Here is a 23986-nt window from a genome sequence, read left to right as displayed (position 1 = left end):
AGATTAAGATTCAACACAGTCTCTGATTGAAATGATATCTCAGATTGTTAATACGCAAGGCAGCTATTTCAAATTGTTTTCTGACATAAAGCAGTGCCACAGTTTATTAATATATTTTCAGTGCAACAAGACTATGTGGTTAATGTATGAATCCTTTACATCTTAAATAAATTTGTGTACTAAGGCAGTTTTAGCTATTTTAATTTTATAGTGTGAAAATAAAGGGAATGATGTGAGAAAGTTTTTATTAACTGGATAAGTTAATCAAAGTTAATCAGAAAATATAGTACCATTCAGGAAGCTTCTTCATAAATATCCATTTTAAACCAAAATTATTAGTAGAACCAAACTAACTTTTTAATTTAAGATAAATTGATGTTTTGAATTTGTGCTGGACAAAATGGCATTGATAATAATTTTACAATTGCATCAGTTTTGCAGCCTATGAAAGCTAAAATCATTTTTACGCCTATATTGAAACAAAAAAATGAAGTGTAAATGCCAGTATTTGGCAGCCGAGAACAACCAAAAAAGCTGAGCGTAATGTTACATATTGTATCAATGCACAACACAGTGGCAGTCAAAGTATAAAGACATAACAAAGGCTATGGTTTAGATATGTGGTAACAAGGTGAAGACTTACAGTATATAGCGAATTGTTTAGTGAGGAGGCAGAGGAAATTAGTAGCAACTTGCTGAGAGATTTAAAAGCATTCAGTGACAAGTTTAATCTCTCTATATAACCACAATTAAAACCGGTAGTAGACGTCTGACACATCATTGTGATTTGTACGCAGAAGCTGAATGGCCTCCTTTAAGTGTACGGAGAAACAATCATTTAATGATCCTGATGTATAAATCTTTACTCGGTCTAACCCCAGCATATTTATCCACTCTCCTACATAGAACTGTCAGTTCTCGTTCTCTTCGCTCCAATAACATTATTCTTCTGCATGCCCCACGCTTTCGAACTGAAAAAGGGAAGCAGGCATTCAGTGTGTTGGCCCCCACAGCGTGGAATCAGTTGCAGTCTGAACTTAAGATGTCGGAAATGATTTCACTGGACTTATTTTGAGCAATTCTTAAAGATAGGCAACAAGATTCTATGAAACAGTGTCATTGTTTTTAAATTGTTTTTATTGTTTTATACTTGTGCATATGTATTAATTGTTTGCTCAGGTCCCTCTTGAAAATGAGATCTAGATCTCAACGGGGTTTACCTGATTAAATAAAGGAATATGAATGAAAACAATGATGACAGACTGCCTGTCTTCTGTAGGCTGACTGTGTAAGCCTGCAACGTTTCAGGAACTGGTGAGAAAAGAAAGTAAATTGTGATGCTTAACATTTATTCCTGTTTGCACTTAGTTTATTCACTAAATATATGTATTTCAAGAGCTAAATGGAATTAATGTGCATTGTGTTTCTCTGGTCATACTGACCACATAAACCCATTCCCACCCATCAATGTACACAAACACTGATTCACAGATCAGCAGGCAACTTGGGGTGGAGTGCCATGCTGAGGGGCACGTCAACATCTGACAGGAAGAAGCTGGAACCCACAACCTTTGCACTGAGGTCATTTTCACACCAAGAATTGCAAAGTATTTCAGCATTTTTTACTTTAATGTCCTCCAAAATAAGATTTGTAAAACATATTTGTATTTCTGAGTTACATTGTTGAAAAAAGCATTAAAATGTATAATGACAAAAGACAAAAAAAAACCTTTGAAAAAAATAGTTATATACATCTATTTTCTAAAATATAAAAGAGAAATCATAACTTCACACTTTTTAACAAATTAATAGCATAAAGAATTTTAAAGATAAAAAAGCTCCAATATATATGTTTAAATTGCTTTCAGACAATGTATTTACATGACATCAAACTGAATCTCTACATAGAGAAGAAGTTGTATTTAACATTTAACTTGTGAGTACACACTTTCATCCATTGGTTTCTTCTTTCCTTTCTTTGCTTTCCCTCCTGAGAAATGCAACGCTGCATAGTTCACATCATTTTCAACATCATCCTGCAAAAAAATAAATAAATTGCAGTAATAATGCTCATGTTTCCACAACAAAAAGGTCAACTAAATATAAATGTATTAGACAGATATGATTACATACATTATTATCTTCTTGTTGGCCCAAATCATCATGTCTTGATGATGTGTCTAAAATAAAAGGACACGTAAACCATATTTTTTCCACAAGATCCAATACTTCACTGAAAAATTGTATCTTATAGTTCTAAAATTGATATCTCTAAACACTTCCAAGTCTTTGAAAATGAAGGTATGAACTGTGAAAAGGTATTCACAGTAAAGACTTTTCTTATCTGTGCATTTTTTTTCTAGAATATACACTGCCTGGCCAAAAAAAAAGTTGCCAACAAAAAATGGTCACACTCTCTAATATTTTGTTGGACCGCCTTTAGCTTTGATTACAGCCCGCATTCGCTGTGGCATTGTTTCAATAAGCTTCTGCAGTGTCACAAGATTTATTTCCATTCAGTGTTGCATTAATCTTTCACCAAGATCTTGTATTGATGATGGGAGAGTCTGACCACTGCGCAAAGCCTTCTCCAGCACATCCCAAAGATTCTCAATGGGGTTAAGGTCTGGACTCTGTGGTGGCCAATCCATGTGTGAAAAAGATGTCTCATGCTCCCTGAACCACTCTTTCACAATGTGAGCCCGATGAATCCTGGCATTGTCATCTTGGAATATGCCCCTTTCCATTTGGGAAGACAAAATCCATTGATGGAATAACCTGGTCATTCAGTATATTCAGGTAGTCAGCTGACCTCATTCTTTGGGCACACAATGTTGCTGAACCTAGACCTGACCAACTGCAGCAACCCCAGATCATAGCACTGCCCCCACAGGCTTGTACAGTAGGCACTAGGCATGATGGGTGCATCACTTCACCTGCCTCTCTTCTTACCCTGATGCGCCCATCACTCTGGAACAGGGTAAATCTGGACTCATCAGACCACTTGACCCTCTTCCATTCCTCCAGAGTCCAATCTTTATGCTCCCTAGCAAACTGAAGCTTTTTTTCTGGTTAGCCTTACTGATTAGAGGTTTTCTTACGGCTACACAGCTGTTCAATCCCAACCCCTTGAGTTCCCTTCGCATTGTGCGTGTGGAAATGCTTTTGCGTTCACAATTAAACATACTCCTGAGTTCTGCTGTTGTTTTTCTTCGATTTGATTTGACCAAACGTTTAAGTAATCGCCGATCACGATCATTCAGGATTTTTTTCTGACCACATTTCTTCCTGGAAGACGATGGTTCCCCACCATCCTTCCAGTTTTTAATGATGCGTTGGACAGTTCTTAACCCAATTCTAGTAGTTTCTGCAATCTCCTTAGATGTTTTCTCTGCTTGATGCATGCCAATGATTTGACCCTTCTTAAACAGACTAACGTCTTTTCCACGACCACAGGATGTATATTTTGCCATGGTTGTTTAAGAAATGAGGAGTTACTCATTGCATCAGCTGGGGTTAAATAACTTGTTGCCAGCTGAAAGATAATCGCCTATGCAGTACTTATCCAATAGGAGGCTTGTACCTATTTGCTTAGTTAAATCCAGGTGGCGACTTTTTCTTTGGCCAGGCAGTGTATATGTATGTATATATATATATAAATTAGATTCAATAAATAACACTTACCTTTAATATGTCTTTTGGTTTTTTTATGGGTTTGGTGACAGATGATGGTAATATGTAAAACAACTGAAATCAGGCAAATTACTACTGTAACCAGAATGATAAATGTTGAGTCTGATAATTTCTCTAGAAAAGAAAAGGAACAAATTGGTTTTTAAGGAATAATTTTGATTATTAATACAATTTATGTAAAACATCAATATTCTTACCAGCTTCAAAAGTAGTCCCATTTCCAAATAATATTTCTCCACAAGTGGCTATAGCACAGTAGTAGGTCCCAAACTCTGAGCTGTTGACATTGTGAAAGAAGCTATAAATACATTTCCTGTCATGTTTCAAAGTACAGTCGTCTTGGTTGATTCCATCCGTGAAAATGACTTCAGGGTGAGATTTATGTGATCTGGCTCTGAACCAGAACACACTGAGGCCTCCTAGACAAGACCTATTCTTAGAGTGAGAGAGAACTGAACACTCCAGGGTTGCAGAATCTCCCAGTCTGGCTGTATTTGCTGGTTGTGACCGCTGCACAATTGTGTAGTTCATTGCTTTGTCATCGTTTCCTGCACTAGTAAAAGAAATGTTTAGCAACATTAATGGTAACACTCAAGAGTGAAGCTTTTGAATATTCAAAATGCATTTAAAAATACAATCAGACTGTAAGCTAGCTTTTACTGTTCATGTAATGCACAGATTTTTTTCTTTTTTCAATTTTACACAAACATAGTATACACTACATTTTTTTTGTCTTGATTTGTGGTAATAGATAGTGAGGTAGACGCAGTGGAGCCAGGTTGTAGTGAGAAAATGAAGATTTAATGGCGATGAAGGTTTGCAGAAAGTCCAGGCAGCACAGGTGAGCATTAAGGCTAGGTACTCTAACACTGGTAGCAACTGGCACTAAAATTAACCAACAAATACTGAGACACAGACGCAGGTGGGCTTAAATGCACCAGCAGTAATCAAGGGGAAACAAGAGGCAGCTGGAGACAATCAAGGGGAAGGCAGGACAATACGGAGACTCAACTGAACACAGAAACCTAAATTAACACACAGAAAAACCAAATCCTCACACTTTTGCAATTGCAAATTCCTAAATATTGTTAATTTATTTTTATTCAAACAATTAATTTTCTAATAGGCAGCTAGAATGATATCTCTCAAAATAAAAGAAAATGACTAAATTTTGAAAAAATATATAGTTTTGTTTACACATATAAAACCATGTGTATGGTTTTATATACACATGGTATATAAAACCATGTGTCAAACTCATTTTAAGGTCTCAAATGTCCTCAAAGGGCCAATTCTGGCAAAATGTTTTGGTAAACTTACCATTAGCTAATAATAACTTATAATAATATATGAAACTGCTGTCTCTGTATTTGATAAGTATTTCTTAAAACTAAATAATATTGAACATCTTATAACATTTGATAGTATACAGTATAATATACTATTTGGCAGTATACAGATAAAAATTGCTTTGATTTTTTCAAAGTCTCTATTTGTGTGTCCAGCCAGGGTTTAGAAGACCACATAAAAAGTTATGGCCGCCAAATCAGTTCATTCAAAAATGAACTATTCATTTTTGAGTATGACACAAGTGATATAAAACGTTCTCTGTTACCAAAGCTTTTTTATTATCGCTGATCAGCGTTCTGGATGTCTCAACAAGTATTTTGACAATTTATCTTTGGTGATGAACTCCCCGTCTTTGAGGTTATTATATCCTCTTGCCATCATCATAATATTTATCTCTGTCTGCAGATTCTCTATCAAGTCAGGGTTCTCTAGGTGGGCCACCATAAAATGTTACCATTACTTCCCATCAGAAGAAATATGTTGGAGTAAAATGAATACCTTTTATTGACAAATAGGTCCCTCTCCAGGTATCCTCAGTCCAGTCAAGGATCGCACAGTGATAGATTCCCTCGTCTTCTTTAGTTGTCCTCAGAATTGTCAGACTGGTGATTTTCTCATAATATGTTGTCTTCAGTCTTGAGGCCGACACCCCCGGTCCATACTTAGGGTCGGTATTTTTACGCAGCATTGTAATCACTTTTCAGAGTATCACCTGCGCTCTGCTTGTACCAGTGGAGACTTTTAATACCAAACCATTCATTTTCCAAAGCACACGTCAAAGTTACAGGTTCACCGAGTTGAACTGTGATCACTGGAACCAATGTACCTAAATAAATAGATAAATAAAAAACAAGAATGAAGTAAAAATTACAAAGGATACAAGATTAAATTATACAGAGGAATGTAATTGCTAAAATATCTAACATACATAATAAAATATCTATTTACTTTAAGAAGAACTTACATCCCTGACGAACAAGGAGCAGTGCAAGCCACAAGAAAATCATCTTCACAATGTCTTTATCTGGACAGTTGATGATATTTAAATGAAAAAAGGAGGCGTGGTATTCAAAATGTTCATGCATCTGATTGGTTATACCAAAAAATACCCTGAAAGTTCATTTCCTCTGCTACTAACTCATCCTTCTATAACTGCAATGTCTTCTATTCACTATTCTTACGATCTCATAAAATATGGGGGATGAAGGCATCATTCAGAGGCAAAAACAAACTGTTATAGTTCTACAGTAAGCTCATATTTTATTCATTTTTTAAAACATCTAATCATAATTTTAACATGATTGTTTCACATGTGAAACTTTTTTAAACCTACAATTGATTTAGTTTTGATTCTAATTCACAAACATAACATGATTTGCAAAGAAACCATGTAAATGTGTTTATTTGGGGGAGTTTTGTGTGTGTGTGTTTGGTAATGCTCTTGAAACTCTTCTTGAGTTTTGATCTAGTCTTGACCCTTAAATTTAAATCTCTGATAACATCAGTATGTTAGTTCAATCTTAGAGGCTCTGCTATCTTTACAACTGCAAAATTTGCCAATGTTTCAGATCTATGTTATAGGTTAACAGATCAGCTCCACAGATAACAGTTAACATGTTATCTGTGGAGCTGATCTTTCCTTTTAACAGACCGAAACACCTCTGGTGACATATCTTCAAATCATGTCTTTAAATCTGGAGCACAGTCTTGGCTCTGAGTGTTGTGGTACTCTTTTACAAGTTGAAAATTGAAAGAGGATTGAAATTGGTGGCAGTCTGTCAGAGCCTGTGTAAAAAGAAAACAAAAAATGAAATATATAGAAAATGTAAGTCATTGACCAAGTTTCAAGTGTTCATCCTAATGTACCAAGTAAATTCTCAAGTCAAGACAGGCCACTGTCAAGTCAAGTCTGAAACTTTGAATTTTACATCTTTTGGAATCTCTCTTTTCAGCAATGTTGTGTAATAGAGTTACACAACATTGTGCTTTTGTTAAATTATTATTTCTAATTCATTTTATATTGAGAATTTGTGAATTTTATCTTATTCAGTTATTTTTATTTGTTGTTTTGCCTGCGGGGGTCGCCTTTCTGCACTCTGCCTCGTTTGTGTCTCCTTGGCTTCCGTAGTTCATTCCAGCCCTAGCTCCTCCGCTTCCCTCTTTTCCCTCAGTGTTGTTCCGCGCTGCTGTGAGTAAGTCAGAGGAAAGTTCGCTGCTGCGATATACGTTTGTTTTATGTACGGATGTTGTTGTTCATGTTGAGGTCTCTACCATATGTTGTTTGTTAGTGTTATTTTGCAGTTTTGACCGTTATTGTGGGTTTTTATAAACAGTTTTTAATAATAACCTTTTTTTTTATTTTGGCACAAACAACCGGTGCTAGTCCAGCACAGCTCGGTCGAACATTGTTTTTATTTTCACATTTAGGGCTGGAGTGCAGGGAGAGGGAGTTGAAGAGGAGGTTGATTTATTTTTACTCTTCTTCCCCAGGTATGTGTTTTTATTTTAAGTTATACTTTTTATCTCTGTTTATTTAACTCTGTCCCACTGTATTGTGTTGTTGTGGCCACCAAGTGGCGTTTTTCTCCTCTCCTTGTTTTTAGTTTATGATTTTTGTGAGGAGATTTATTTTTTTTTTTTAAGTTGACTTTTGTTGAATCTGAGGGAAAAAAATGTTAGTACTCAGCGTTGTTCCTCGCTGCTGTGGGGCTGGAGTGCAGGGAGAGGGAGTTGAAGAGGAGGTTGATTTGTTTTTACTCTTCTCCCCCAGAATAAAAGATCTCATTGAAACCTGGCTAAATGACTTCTAGAAATTCATTGATACCACCCATTACAGTTGCAAAAATATAAACATCAATAATAGACAAAGTGTTCTTTTTTAAATCTGTATTTATCTCAAGTCAACAAGAAACATATGCAAATGAACTTAAAGTATAAAAATAATTGTACTTCTATATTGTACAGTTCAGCTAAACTTAGCAGTAAGAACAGTCTCATTTAAACTTACATTTTTCAGAATAAACTGAATGAAAATGCAAAGGCAGAACTACATGATTAGATTCAATGCACTGACTGCAGGAAAAAATAAATTTATTCTCTACATTTCTTGACACAGATGTATTCAAATACATAAATTAATCTACTGATGGAACTGGACCCCCTTTATCGTTATAATGGAGAGGAAAGAGATTCTTTTTCCTAACTATAAGTTAAGAACCTGTTTTCTAAAATGGACTTCAGTTCCAATTCAGGTTTGACTCATCATTCACATGAGGATAATTTCCTACACAGCAGTTTGTTATAATGTCCCAAATAAAAACGTGTCCAAAATTCCAGGATGAAACAATAAAAGTGAAAAATGTCAGTCTGTGGTCTCACGCTTAACCAACTGTGTGTGAAGATGTGAGTGATACAGACCTACCACACCGCAGGGTGCAGCAGGACTCCAAATGGAAAAGAAGGAATCCAGTTCTTTCTCTAAGTCCAGGTGGGAAGGCTCGCCATCAAATTCACAGGAGGAATCCACCTCAGGAACAATCCAGCACTCCAAAAAACCCGACCTATCAACAGACAGAACCAGCAGAATGATAGATTTTTTATTAAGCTGTTCTAGCTTTAATCCTTAAATCATGTTTCTGTAGACATCATATTATACATTGTTTTGTTATCAAATTGCTTAAATTTGCAATAAAACAATTATCTTTTACCTCAATGCAGTATTTCACTGCATTATCAATTCACTTTTTAGTAAATTGCAAAATAATTTTTCAAACACAATATTAAACATTATATTTTACCCAAAAGCAGTAATAGTTTACATTTGAATAATTAAATAGTTCAAATGAAGGCTATTATTCAACAACAATGTGATAAACAGAACAAAAACCTGAACGAAAGGGACAGAATATGCTCACCGATCTCAATGCGACACGTTTGGGACAACAATATGGTATCCGGACACGCAGGGCACTAGATAATGTAACAAGGCATATTTTCCATGGTTTAACCTCAGTAATATGAACTTTCATCATGAATAAAGTAAGAATATACTATATTTTAGACTTTACCTTCAGCTGAACGGAGAATAAGATGAACTTCCAGGAAACCAATAGCCAATAAGAGCTAATGAGGCTAACAAGGTAGATCTAAGTGCTCGGCAGAAAAACTGAAGTTCAGTCTTTTTTACTCACTTCTCTACTTCCAGCTCAGAAGTTGGATGATAAACAGTAATTGTATTTGCAAAAGGGTTTGTTTCGAGTTACTATCTAGTATTTTTTCCGTCTTAAACAACACAGACTCTCACGCTGCACAGCTTAGCAGTTTCTTCCTCATGTCGGATTTCTCCCGCACACACAAACATGCTGCAGACACGGGGAAGAAGGGCGGGACCTACAGCGGCAGTCTGCATTCTGATTGGTTGATACACACTTAAAACTAAACTTCCTATTGGTTAGGTAGACTACCTAGCTTCCCTAATCTCTGTTTCTTAAAGAGGCATCCACATTTTACGTGGGTTATAGGTGGTTGGCTGCAATGTGGACTGGTACACTTCACAAAACACAGTGGAACGCAAACATATGTAAATGCTGTACCTACATCACTACTTTCTGTAGTCTAAAGAAATTAGCCAAAAATCCAGCCAACTTGCATGAAAACCTTGTGGAAGGATAACTACAATGTTTCTGTAGACATCATATTATACATCAATTTGTTATCAAATTGCTCAAATCAATGCCAAGTACTAAGGACATGAATGTAGTATATGTAACCCAGGTTAACATAGCCCTCACTAAATATAAGCCTTTTCATAAAAATAGCTATAAAATGCATAAATAGGAAATAAATAGAGAATAAATAGGTCTTAAAATAGTTAAAAATATAAAAAATAATAATTACCAACATTAAGAATGCTTTATTTCATGTTATGATATTTTATTTGGTTAAAAAAAAATCTGTATAGAACAGTTTTATTTTGTCAGCAGCTAAAACGGTCAAGTTAGTTGCTTGCCAACCGCCATTAAAAACAAAAAGAAGAAGAAGAAGAACAGTCAAGTTGAGTAAAATCTCTTACTCTGAAGGGCCACATTAATGTGCAGCCCATGTGACTTGCTCCAGCCAACCGGATTGCTACGTTCTCTGGCGCTCGAAGAAGAAGCAGAGAGAGCGAAGAAGCTAAAGTGTTGTGCTGTGAAAGAGAGAGAGATAAGAGAAAATAGACGATTAAAAAGTCTACCTGCTGACTGGAAACCTTTTCCATCTTTGGAGGAGGAGCTTTCCGCATTTTTTTTACTGACTGCATTCGGAGTGTTATATGTCACAGAACTGGACTTGGTGAGTTAAAAAAGTATTTTATTTTCTGTGTTTTATGTTAAAAACCCGTGGAAGTAACGGACGAGCTGGTGTGGGTGAAGCATGTTTCCTCCACACACACGATGTTCATCCGCCAAATCGGCGAGTATATTATTTTATTCAGTACAAAGCAAAGTTAAACGAACTTTTGTTATGCTTTGTTGGTTATTAAACCAGGCCTTTTAAGGTTCTGCTGGAAATTGGACCGGGAAATTCCGAGTCGATGCTGAGTTGGATTCCACTAGTGAGAAACAAGATGGCGAGCCGTAACCCAGTAGCCCTGTAACCGCCGTCTAGCAGGAGCTACGCCCTCAACTGGACCTTGCAAATCATCCAAACTGGTATGACCTGCCCATGTTTTCCTGCTGAAATAGCACTGGATTCAGAGAAACGGGATTAACCCTTCAGGATCATCAGAGAGAAAAGACATTGATTTGAAGGACAAGTTATTCGGTCTTTTGCTGGATTGTTTCTGTTGTGTTTTATTGTTTTTCTTTTCTTGAACCACATTCAATATTCATTGTCAGTGTGTGGAATGTAAAATTGTCTGTTGGGCTATAATAGAAACACGAATTGGTTAAAACAGGAAATTAAAAACCCTTAACTTCTTAAAAGAACTCTAAATAACTAAATTAGATTTTTAAAAGATTAGAATAACCAAACTGTAAATTAAATAGATTATCAGTATCAACTTGAACTTAAATAGAACTATAACCTAGGTTTAAAATAAATAGTATCCTTTAATACCTAACATTAGGTTTAAATTTCAAACAGGGATTAAATATTCTGAAAGAAACAGGGAAACTATTTTGGATTAAATTTTGTGTCATTGTACGTCAACTGTTTGTAATATTGTTGTGTCTTTTCTTTTTCAACAAATAATAAGCCGGCAGTTTGAACTTATTTCCTGGTCTGTGGTCATTAATACACTTGCACATTTCTCTACTCCCGTAGCCGAACCTAGCACTGGTCTGATTGTCTGTTTTATTAACTGTACACACATTGTGAGTGTTACATATACTTTGCTCACTCTTTATTCTGACCTTTACCAAATATAAATCATGTCAGTAACCCTAACTGGCCTGAAACGGGGGGGAAAGTTGTGTATTTCTGCATAATGTATATTAATAGTGTGACACAGTGACTGTACGTATGTCATCATTTTGGTTTAGCTATCACTCACCATATATTGGTGAGGGTCAGAAGTATGACGTTATCTTGTAAAAGGGCTTAGTTTTGTCTTTCAGAAATGTTTTTATGTAAACATGGATTGCTGTGTTTTATTACATGAAATAACAGAAAATGGTGTTATTTAATCTGACGGTTATGTGCTCACATACATCATCGGGTCACCTTCCATAAGTCAATTAAAATTGCATTCACACCAGTCTTGTTTGGTCCACTTCACTCAAACTCTAGTTTCGTGCTTAGATAGTCCAGTTCATTTGGAAAGATGCAAATACATAACCAAACTCTAAAGCAGACCAAAAAGGTGAATTCTGGCCTACGTAAAAATCTATGTCTTGACTTGGTTAAAATAAACTCCGCGGTTCAAATGCATATGTGACTGCAAGAGGACCACAGACCACCCCAAAAGCAGGAAGCGCAAATAATTGTGGGTAAATACAACCAAAGCAAAGACTCACATGTCTAACACTAGAGGGAGAAATGACTTGTGGTTTTTTGCCAAAGACAAAAGAGAAATCTTACAATGGCTATAATCTAACGCAGCTCCATTTTTCTTTATATTTTGTGAAGTAAAAAGTTGTAGTCACTGTTGTAACAGGCCCTTTAAGTACTTGAATGTACTTCTGCACTATTGTGCATTTTTGTTTAATGTAATCTGGTATTACTTATCATGTTAAAGTATGTCCAGGAAAAAAAAAAAAAAAGTAAGTCGTCCTTTATTCTGAAACCAGAAAATAAGTTGTGGGTCACTGCTTAAAAAATGGAAACAATACACTCACGATTTTTTTTTAATCAATACATACATAGATAGTCATAGCAATTATAAATGTTTATGATTACTATATGTCAAGCTTACTTATATAGCACATCTACAAACAACAATAGCTGACCAAGGTGCTTTACACTGTAAGAAATCAAAAACTCAAGCAAAATAATCAATAAAAAAAAATTTGCAGAGATGTGCTGCTTTAGTAGAATTGCAAGCCACAAAAATGTCACAAAAAATGAGCAGATATTTAAAGTTATCAACAGTTTGAGCAGCTCTGATTTTCAAAGGCACCTTATGGGTCACCACAGAAAAAGCTCTGTCGCCTCTGTTTCTGAATCTGGGGTGGCCTATAAGCAGTTTACCATTGGATAGAAGAGCTCTGTCTGGATTATGACAGTGAAGCAAATTTTAAAAAACAGCCACTAAATGAAAATTGCACCTTTTTTTTACACTTTCTGACAGTGGTTTTATTACCGGTAGTTCTCACACAGACTTTCCTATTCAGACTTTAACTTGTGCATATACACCTTCCTCAGTATTCGACTGCTTCTTCTTCGTCCATCGCGTGCTTTTTCTTCCAGAGAATTGCAAAGCAGCATAGTCCAGATTCTGGTTATCGTTGTCCTTTACAGAAAACAAATAGATCAATATATAGTCACGTTGCTACATGAATTTGTTGGAAATTATTTAAATTATCCTTTACTTACAGTGTATTCTCCTGATTCAGCCATGTTATCATGTGTGGCTGGTGAAGAGGTGCTTTCTGTCCCTAAATATAAATAAAATCACTGACCGCACGTCACTGGGTACCACATTGCAAAACAAATTTACCTGCTTACACAGTTTGGTAAAACATTTTTCAGAGTATAATGCACCATTAATTGACAGTTCTAGGTTCGGGAAATATATATATATATATATATATATATATATATATATATAGTCAAGAAATAGTTTCATAACTACTTCATCTTATATTTAAGTTTATACTTGAAAAACCCAAGCAAGTTGAATGTTTTAGTTATTCAGTTTGAGTAATAATGACTATGAAGATATTTCACCTATTCAAATTCAATAAACAAAACTTACCTTCAACTTGTTTGCATGCTGTCTTTAGGGTTTGGTAGCAGATCAAAATAACATTTACAATGGCCGAAATGACCAAACATGTTATTATTATCACCGGCACATTATTTTGTGGGTCTTTTGTTTGGTCTATACAAAAAAAGACAGAAACATACTGTCACCTTTAAAAAATACTCTTTTAGTAATACTTTCTATTACTGTATTAGCAGCTATTTTTTCTATTCTAAAATCATACCAGGTTGTTGATTTTGTTTTGCTCCAGTTCCAAGAAAAATCTCCCCACATGAGGCCACAGCACAGTAATATTTCCCAGTATCAGACGCTCTGATGTTCTTGGAGAACACGCACCTCCTCTGGAAATCAAATTTCTTTTGACATTGATCATTTCTATCTCCATGAACATAGATGACATTTGGATGAGATTGATCTGATTTGACTTTGAACCAAAACACACTGATGTCTTCTGGACACGCATTGTGGTTAAAGTCAGACATCACTGAACACTGAAGAGTCAAAGAGTTGCTTTCGTGATCTGGAGTTGATGCTTTTGCCTCTTGCACAATTTGGTACTTTGGTATATTTTCAGAGTTTCCTGAAGCATACAACACAGATTTTGTTAATTTGAACTATTCTGACATATGACAGACATTTATTGAGATGTTGGTTTGTTATCTAATAATGCTAGTTAAGACAATATCATAATACTCCCTGTATGAAAAAAATGTTAAACCAGGGAGAAATGCTCTTATGAGGTATATGAAGCTACAGAAAAGACATTTTTTTAAAACTCTTGACAATATCTTTTTAATATATTCTCATGTTTAACATGATAAAAATAAATATTTGAACACAGAGTCCAGCTTTCAGCAATTATTTGAACTTTACCTGTTAATAACAAATAGGTCCCATGCCAAGAATTCTCTATCCAGTCAATAATCGCGCAGTGATACATTCCTTCATCTTCTTGAACTGTTCTTAGAATTGTCAGACTTCTGAAGCCTTCATTTTTTGATGCATTCACTCTTGAGGCAGAAAATTCTGGCCCATAAGCAGGTTCTGCGTGCTTTCGCAGCTTTACAATTAATTTCAGCGTCTGTCCTGCATTCTGTTTGTACCAGTGAAGCTCATTATTGTCCAGCTTTTCAGCAGGAAGCGGACATGTAAAAGTTGCTGGTTCACCCAGAGGAACTGTGGTCACTGGTACCAAGGTATCTACATCGTATTTTAAAAAAGAGAACAACATGATAAACAAGGGAGTCACAAAAAGCCACAAGCCCTAAGGTAATAGGGCAACTGAAAACCCAAACAGGTACAAATGAAAACTGCACATATTTATCAAAGTATAAGAACTTACATCCTTGATGAAGAAGAAGCAGTACAACCAATAACTGAATCATCCTGACAATGTCTTCGTAGGAGCAATTTTTCATATTTAAGTTACAGAAGGAGGTCTTATGTTCCTTAGAGAGATCTGATTGGTTATCTCAAAATATACAATGATAGAGCATTTCCTGTCACAGTGGTCTCCCCCCCTTTAAGGTCCGTTGTCATAAATTCTTGAAATGTAATGATGAAGCTTCAAGTAATTCTCACAGCAAGTTATAAATACAAGAACAATTTTGTTAAGACATTGCCAGGTAATTAAAGTCACTACTTAAATCTGGACCCCCATATGCAGTCAATTAATAGAGATGACAGTCATTGCATTTCAATCAATACTCTGTAACAAGGGGCAATACCTCAACTTTCCAATTTCTGGACAAGAGAAACTGTCTTAGTGTAGCTCATTTAATTACTTTTTCAAGCTTTTAGTTAGAAAAGTTTAACATTTTCCTTTTAATAAGAACCTATGAGTAGAATTAGAAAAAAACTATTTGGTCTTGTCAAATGTGAAAATATTTATCATGTAAAATGTAGGTAATTGGTCATTTTTAATTTTTTAAATATTGAATATTTTTTTCTGAGAAAGACTGTCGAGTTGTAGCAATGTTGTTGCTCAGTGTTGCTTCCAAGTGTTGATTCTGTAATTGGAGCCTCTGATAGAACTGACAAGATCTTCTCTACAGATGATGTGCTTTGTGTTGATGCTTCTGCTTTGTTTCAACTCCCTCTTACTGCTTTCAATTCAGTTCAATTCTGTTTGTTTATGTCAGAATAGTTTGTTAGGAACGACTATACACACGACTGTACTAATCACGTTTTAAAATGCTACAAAATCTAAAGTCCTTTTGTCAGATGGTTTTACCTCATCACCCCAAACAAGTATTTTAAGTTTATTTTACTCAAGTGTCTTTGAATATTTATTTTTTAAAACAACAACAAGGTCCAACTAATTGTCCAGTACCACGGACAGTGCCATCTCAGAAATTGGATTAAAATACACTGGACGCCATTGTAAATATCAGTAAGCTGATATTTAGTGTTAGCAGTAAATCTCTAGAATTAGATAAACTTACACTTTGTGACCATTTCAACAAACTTTGAAATTACTACTGAAATCAACACATTTCTTAAATTTTCACTTTTAAATTACAAGGCTTCAGTAAAGCATTTGCTTGTCTTTTTTTTTTTTTTTTTGTCAGTCTGCCTTCATCTCTTCAAAAGACATGACCCCCGGCCCCAGTTTTCAGCCTGGTTTCACTTCAGCTCTTTTAGATCTTGATATGTAAAAGAGGTAACCTGGAAAGAAGAAGCCACACAAGCAGAGACTTGAACTTCATACCTGATGTTTACACAAGAAAAGAAAGTACTTGCTTCTGAAGCCCGCTCAATGATTCAAATAAGTTCTCTTTTGATGTCAAATATAATTTGAAGTCTAAAAAACGATGATAAATCTTTGGTAGTGGTAAGAGATCGTGGGGCCAGTGTGATTTCAGATTCTTTATTTGAGATTGAGAAAACAAAGGGTAATTGTTTCCAGCTGGCAACTTTTACCTATATGAGTATGACTTAGGGGGGATTTCCTAAGCAAAAGTCCCTAAAGGACTGAGCTCTATGTAGGGATCCTCACGCAGGCCTTTTGAATGCACTCAGTGCTTTAACAATAGCAGATAAGTTGTTTTTTTATCATCCTTTACATAAGATGCTGCTGGTCAGCTTATTTTTCAGATCAGAGAGAATCTAAGCATTATGTGGTGCCTCTCCTTTTTAGTGATGAACCTTTGAGTTGCTTCAACACATATAAGTTACGGGACAAAAGTGGAAAATGGAGGACGTGAAAAATATTTCACCCTGTATCCACTGTGACATAACCGGATAATTTGGCAACTTCAAATATTAATCAAGTCACCTATTGACTTTCGCTTTATTTAAGCAACATTTTACACATGAACCTCTACACTGTATGGACAGCTATTAGGCATGTCTTATTTTTTAGATTAATGTTTATTGATAACCAATTACAGTTCTATGGTTAATCCAAAATGTTAATGAACCTCAAACATGGATATTTAAGAAAGGAAAATGGATGTTTCAGTCTTCTGAGAAAAATATCTGTATGTTCACAATTTTTGTGAAGCCATTATTGCACAGAATTATTAAATAACAAAATTAAAACCACACATTTTTCTATATCACTTTTTAATTATTTTAGAACTAGAAACAAAAACCTCCAAACTTTCCAATAAATATTTGACATTTTGAGCAAAAATCAGTGACCAATATAGCCATCCTTCTTTTCACCAACACCTATAAGCTTTCCATTCATGTCAGTTTCTCGTTCTGTTAACAATCAACTTTCTGTGCAGCAGCAACCACATCCTCCCAGACAGTTCAGAGAGGTCGATTGTTTTCCTTCACTATGAACACCCTGCTTCAGAACTGCCCACAAGTTCTCAGTTGGGTTCAGGTCAGGTCAGTGAGGGAGACTTTACTAGCAAGCCATGCAAATGAATACTTAAGACACCTGTGATGGAACATTGTCATCCAAAACAATCATTGTCTTTTTGGAAGATGCAAACTTCTTCCTGTACAACTACTTGAAGAAAGTGCCTTCTGAAAACTGGCAGTAAGTTTGAGAGTTGATTTCAAACCAGTCTTCAACCTGAAAAGGTTCAACCATGTCATTTTTAATATTACCAGTCCATACCAGCACCCCACCTCCACCTAGCTTCTGTATGACTCCAAGTGGAGCTTTGTTCCCGTTTATCCAGCCCATTCATCTGGTCCAGTAAGAATCATTCTCATTTCATCCATAAAGTCCTGAAAAATTTGTCTTCAGATATGTCTTGGTTCAGACTAGACAAATCAGCTTAAGTGTTATGTGCAGTAGTGGTCAGGTTTCAGCCTTTCTTACCTTGGCAATGTCTCTAGGGGCTGAAGATCTTGCACTTCTAGGTACTCCAGGTAGGTTGTAGTTATGGAATCTGATGGAACTGGAGGATAACATGCTCCTGGACGATTCATGCTTCAAACTTCTCAAATCCTTTGGAGTTCATTTGTGTCTTTTTTCTCAACACTTTTCTTGCAACCCTGTAGACTATTTGCCATTAAACATGTGATAGTTCTGTGATCATACAATTTCAAAGTGACACATCCGTCTGAGATAATTAACTTTTCAGAATCAGTTAAATGTCCTTTTTGCATCATTTTGCCTAAATAAAAGAGGCTGCCAAATAATTATGCACACTTTGATATAAAATGTTGACCTCCCTAGGCCACATGCTCCCTCATCCACAGATACTCTTCACCTGCTATGCTTAAATCCATTAAGCCTGGGGTATGAAAATACCCCTTTACTAGGATTATGGTAAAAATACTCACTTGCCTAGTAAATGTCCACACAGTGTATTTTAGCTTGATTGCATCAGGTTACAATGATATTTTCACATTTCCCAAAGGAGTGTTCTACCATTTTCCTTGTGTTTTTTTTAAGAAAATAGTTTCAAGATCAAAACCTTGATCATGAATCTTATCAGTTCCTACTGTAAATGTTCTTTTTTTACATATGAAAACATTTATTGAATGACAAACAGAAAACAAATACATAACACAGTTGATAAATTTTTGTTCGCATTAATTTGTTATTTTTAGAAAAATAATTTTGGTCACAAAAGAATTTAGGCTAGCAAAGAAAGACAGAAATGACATAAAAACCTGGACAAAATTTTGAACAAAGAATATTACATTTTCAAGTATCCTCCAAGTAGGCAGCTCTATTAAAAGACAAAAAAAAACTTGTACTATAAATATTTTCTTACAAATACAAAACATATTTATAAAAACATCAATTGAAATATAATAGATCTTATTTTATTCACACTTCTCTCTATTTTACTAAGCACTATGATCTAAACAAGTATCTATTCAATTTTTAGTTACAGGCAACACCAAAGATCTCGAGTCCAAAAACTTTGATTCGTGTGAACTTTCTCTCTCTATGGTTGTTTTAGGGATCCACTTTCTGGTTTCTTATGCTGAAGACAACCACAGAGTACATCTGTCCATATTCAACCCCCTGGTAAAATAGAAAAGATTGGTCAAAATATATAAATACACAAAATTTAACTATTAAAATTAAAATATAAATTTTAATGCTTTACCTGTCTACGACTATAGTAGTTGTGTAGGTCAACCCCAGCTGTTTTTTGGAATAAAAATATATATTAATAGGATTGATGCTCTTTTACACAGAAATTAACTGTTGACTTGTATTACCTTTGTTGTCCATATACTTGCTTGTGCTAATGGAGAATAACACAACAACTGTTGAAATAAGACCTAAAGCTAAAACCACGCAGAATGGAAGAACAACTTTGTTGGTATCTTGGAACCACAAGCTGAACCCTAAATCATCATTTAAGGAGGGGGGGAAACTTGAGTTACAATGAGTAAAAGCTAATTGCCTTTGTAATTACTGTCACATTATCTGTTGCAATACACATCATACATAAAATATAAAATTATCATATATCAAACTATACAATTACCTTGAACTTTGGCTTTTGTTTCCTTTCCAATAAATATTTCTCCACATGTGGCCACGGCGCAGTAGTAAGTATCACTGTCAGTGGAGCTGATGGTTTTAGAAAAGGCACATCTCCTCTGAGAGTCATTTCTCTTATTGCAGTCATCAGTGCTTGTTTCCATCTACATAAATTGTGTGTGGATGGGAGTTGTGTGATCTGGCTCTGAACCAGAATACACTGAGGTCTTCTGGACACATCTTGTCAGGATTAGAGAGGACTGAACACTGTAAAGTCACAGAGTCTCCTGGAAGGTGAGAATCTGCTGCCGTCAACTGTTGAACTATAGTATGCTTTGATGTTCTCTCGGCGTTTTCTATTTAAGAAAAAAAACACTGATCAAAACTTTTTTAGTATCGTTAAACACATTTTAGAAAATGAAGAACAAAGTCAAATTGAAGACATATTTACTTACAGTTTCTCTCTTTCTTGTTTTTTCTTAGGTTCTTGGTCTCTGAGTGGCTTTAATTATTTAAAATTTTCATTCACCAAATGATGAAGTTGCTTGTTTAGTTTTGGCTGTAGCTTATGCAATTCAAATATAAAACCTTATTCTGATTGTCCCAATGTTTTTAGAGCAATTACAGGTGAGCATATAGAATTGTGGAGGTATTGGGAGTGATTATCCGATCTCACCAGGTAAAATTATATCTCTTGCCCTCTGATAATAAACTTATTGAGAGAGGTGATATTTCATCATAAGTGACAGAATTGTTCAAAGTTGCTGAAACAGCAACAATTGTGAGTGCTTATATTTTTACATTACCTTTTAAATACAAATAGGGTCCCATGCCAAGCGTTTTCTGTCCAGTCGATGATAGCACAGTGATACATTCCTTCATCTTCTGGAACTGTTCGGAGTATTGTCAGTCTGCTAACAGTTTCATTTTTTGATGCAGTTATTCTTGAGAAAGAAAATTTCTGCCCAAATGCAGGGTCTGCATGCTTCCGCAGCCTCACAATCAATGTAAGAGTATCCCCTGTACTCTGTTTGTACCAGTGGACTTCATTGTTGCTCAGCATATCCGCAGGAAATGGGCATGTAAAAGTTGCTGGTTGACCAAGGGCAACTGTTTTCACTGGGACCAACATATCTGCATTTTGGAAAGAAGTACGACATCATAAAAAGTAAGATTAGGTTAAAGAAAACAGACAACGTCAAAAGATATGTAAAATATAGACATTTGCTGTCATTACTCTAACAGTAATTCAACTGGATGAAAAATTTAAATGAATGCGGGTTTAACTTACATCCCTGAGGAAGGAGAAGCAGTGTAACCAACAAAAGAACCATCTTGACACTACCTTCTTTGACAGACTTGTTCTTGCCTAAGTTAGAGAAAGAGGTGTGGTGTTCCAGGATGTCTTTGTTTTTTGTTTTTTTAAATATCCAATCAAAGAACATTTGTCGCCACAATCGATCTTCCTGTTCTTTGTCTTGGTTATTGTACTTTAATGACCGTAAACATTTTACGGTGACATATTATACAATGTCACCGTAAAATGTTTTATACAATGTCACCAAAACATTGTATAAAATTTATACCATATCACTATATTATCTCATCTCATGCAGATGTATTAGTCGTAATTTGTCTGTAATTTGTGCAGGCAAATTATTTTGTTTATGCATCACTGAACATTTTTAGATTGCGATAATCAGAGCATATAGGAAATTGCTCATATTTAAAGGGTTATTTATAGACAGACACAAGAGTCTCTCCATTTTAACCAACAATTTGTTAAACTAATTAAACAAGAAGGTTGTTGGTTTAAATCCTGGTCTTAGTGTTTTTCTGCATGGAGTTTGTGTGTTGTCCTGCTGCATCCCTGGGTTCTCACTGCATACTCCAGCTTTCTCAAATAGTCCAAAACCACAATTGATTGCTCTAAATTTTCCTTACGTATATGTGCAAGTGTTGTAGTTGTTTGTCCTGTGTGTCTCTGTGTTGCCCTCTAAGGCAGTGGCAATCTGTCCAGGGTGTATTTTGCCTCTCGTCCAATAACCGCTGGGGATTGTTACCATCATCAAGTGCTTTGCATTTTAGGATTTGCAAGATAATCACTGATCATCTGACGGTCAGCAGTGGTTGGAGTAAATACTCTCCTAAATATCGTCTTTGCCAAATGATACTTACCTAATGTCTTCATTTGTTCTAAAACCCAAAGTTACAAAAAAAACCCATGCACATCTGAAACTTACTTCAAGCTTCCAACAGGTAAATCCAATAGCACATGCATTGGCTTTTACAAAGCAAACATTACATTAAACAATAGTTTATCAATGTATTTTCAACATTTCTCTGTGTTTGGGTCACAAAAAGCTAATAAAACATAGATATTGAACACAGCACACATATACTGAATAACAGCATTGAATGCAGCATCTTTGCTTTTATTGGTAGCAGACAAACAAGTTTTCTTCAGAATTTTCATCTTAATAATGATGTTTGAAAGCAATCACCAGGATGATAACAAGTCAGCAAACCAATAATTCCTGATGATTTTCTCAACCAATTTAAAGGCATCTTGTTAGAACTTAATTGATTTTCCTATTTACTGTCATTTTTTAATTAAATTTTTCTGATGAAGAATTAACAGGTGGTGTAGACTTTTTGTAGCAGAGTGGTCCTACATGTCAGCACATCATCAGGTGGCTTCAGCACATGTTTTTTACATGTTTCTGTAAAAGGACTCAGAAAACAATACAGCAGTGTTATATTAGAAAACATAATTTGTACATTTTAATACTTCAGTATTTTCAAAAGTAAGTACAGTGTGCACCACTTCTAAGCTGGGATTGTAGATGCATGAAAGCTGAAACTGCAACCCTCCCCCCTGAGATCAATGTTGTTTTTTTCTTTTGACATAGATGGCTTCCTTCACCCCTCTTTCAAACTACTCTCTCTGTCTTCAACCTGGACATAATGTAATCCCAGGTGTGGTGCATTTGGCACAGTTGCCATTCATTGGCATTTTGCTAATGCATGGCACGACGCTGGCACATGCTAAAAATAAAACTCTTTGGTTTAACCTGACATGGCCAGACTATCTATGAAGTTTCCAGCGGAAGCTTTATGACGACCTTTCCCCACCATTCTACTTCTTCCTTTTGCACACCATGTGCTTCAAGAGACAGAGCACACTGCATTCAACAATAAGGAGGTGTTTGTGGTGGAAGCTCCATTCGTGCACCAATTATTGAAACACATATATCTGTATCTGATCAAAGGTTTCACCCTCAACCGGCACACATGTTGACAAGTGAAACAAGTAACCTGGATACAAAAACCACAAAATAGAAGACTTGGAACTTTAGCCTCATGTTTGGACAGCAAAAGAAACTGTATCTCGTATAAGCAGGACTTGTGCTTGACATAGGCCACATACAGTTGCATTGGGAGCAACATCTGAAGGGGGTGCTGCTGCAACAACTTACAAAAAAATCATAGACTGAAATAAATATCAATAATGTGCTGTCCTGAATGGTTCCATTTTCTTGTGCTTTGTCAAAAATACAAATTATGAAAATATAAACAAAAATCTTTCTTCCTTCACTATTGACATCCTGATGCTTCTCGTCTTGCTCTCGATCAAATTTGCCAAAAAGAAAATTCCACCTACCTACCGATGTGCCATAATCAGTTAATCCAAAGGAAGTAGGTAAAGAAATGTTTAAATCAATTAGGTTGTGTTTAAATAAGTTTGAAAACTGTTTGCATGTTCCTGTCTAGCATGTTCCTTAAGTTGCTGTAGATGACTGATGAAACATTGCTAATAAAAAGCACATGGCCTAGCTCTCAAAGGATTGGCTGTAGGACCACTCTGAATATCCTGGAGTGGCCGATCCAAAGTCCAGACTTGAATCTGGTTGAACAGATCTTTGGAGAGGTTACAAAATGTCTGCACAGACCAGCCCCATTCAACCTGAGGGAGCTTGAGATGTACTGCAAGAAGAATGAGCAAAGCTGCATAAATATAGGCGTGCTGACTAAGCTTATTGTATCACATTTAAAAACACTTGAGGCTGTAATTGCTGCCAAAGGTGGATCACTCAATCATAAAGCAAAGGCTGTGAATACCTAAATCAATGAGATTTCTTGATTATCTATTTTTAATAAATTCACAAATCACTCAAAAGCAATTTTCTACATTTTTATAATGGGAAATTTGTGAGTAAAATTTTAAGGAAAGAGATTAATTTAAAAGAATTTGTAGTAAGGCTAATAAGACAAAATGTTGAAAAAGTGAAGAAGAATGCTTTCTGGATGCACTGTATGTTACTACTTATTGCATTTCTATAAGGTTGCAGATTGTAGAGGAAATACAAGCAGAGCTGTTTCAGTGTGAAACAAATATAATTATTTCTTTCTTATTACAATCAAGATGTTTTTTAAGGCCTATGTGAATTAGGTGGAAAATATTAATTTAGTATGTTAAAAATTACCATCTATCCACCATCATATCAACTTTTATACTTCTTTTTTGGACAACAAAAGATGTTAGTATTTTCTTTTATTAAAGAAAAAAATGTATCTATAACTAAATATCTAGCTGAAATAATTTTTAAAGATGAAAAAAATACAAG

At 35.4% G+C, this 23986-nt stretch overlaps 2 protein-coding genes and 1 long non-coding RNA gene across 3 annotated transcripts; all 3 read right to left on the bottom strand.

Moving 5' to 3' along the window:
* Positions 1 to 1610: 1610 nt before the first annotated feature.
* On the bottom strand, positions 1611 to 5855 carry LOC116714000 (uncharacterized). Its single transcript, XM_032554293.1, has 5 exons — positions 5542 to 5855; positions 3891 to 4241; positions 3685 to 3807; positions 2134 to 2180; positions 1611 to 2036 (listed from the first exon to the last, which is right to left on the bottom strand). Exons 1-5 carry the CDS (start codon positions 5729 to 5731, stop codon positions 1923 to 1925), a joined length of 825 nt encoding a protein of 274 aa, XP_032410184.1. The 5' UTR covers positions 5732 to 5855; the 3' UTR covers positions 1611 to 1922.
* Positions 5856 to 7286: 1431 nt separating this feature from the next.
* Positions 7287 to 10022, bottom strand: LOC116713999 (uncharacterized). The gene is made up of 3 exons (XR_004337974.1): positions 9111 to 10022; positions 8958 to 9012; positions 7287 to 8603 (listed from the first exon to the last, which is right to left on the bottom strand). It is a non-coding gene; the product is annotated as an uncharacterized LOC116713999 (long non-coding RNA).
* Positions 10023 to 12299: 2277 nt separating this feature from the next.
* On the bottom strand, positions 12300 to 14902 carry LOC116714107 (uncharacterized). Its single transcript, XM_032554429.1, has 6 exons — positions 14790 to 14902; positions 14321 to 14647; positions 13671 to 14027; positions 13439 to 13564; positions 13057 to 13118; positions 12300 to 12973 (listed from the first exon to the last, which is right to left on the bottom strand). Exons 1-6 carry the CDS (start codon positions 14863 to 14865, stop codon positions 12851 to 12853), a joined length of 1071 nt encoding a protein of 356 aa, XP_032410320.1. The 5' UTR covers positions 14866 to 14902; the 3' UTR covers positions 12300 to 12850.
* Between the last annotated feature and the right edge of the window lie 9084 nt (positions 14903 to 23986).

The sequence above is a fragment of the Xiphophorus hellerii genome, chromosome 23 (genome assembly GCF_003331165.1).
Source record: "Xiphophorus hellerii strain 12219 chromosome 23, Xiphophorus_hellerii-4.1, whole genome shotgun sequence".
NCBI classification, from domain to species: domain Eukaryota; kingdom Metazoa; phylum Chordata; class Actinopteri; order Cyprinodontiformes; family Poeciliidae; genus Xiphophorus; species Xiphophorus hellerii.
The sequence above is the reverse complement of the archived record's forward strand: the minus strand, read 5'-3'. Positions and strand labels throughout refer to the sequence as shown.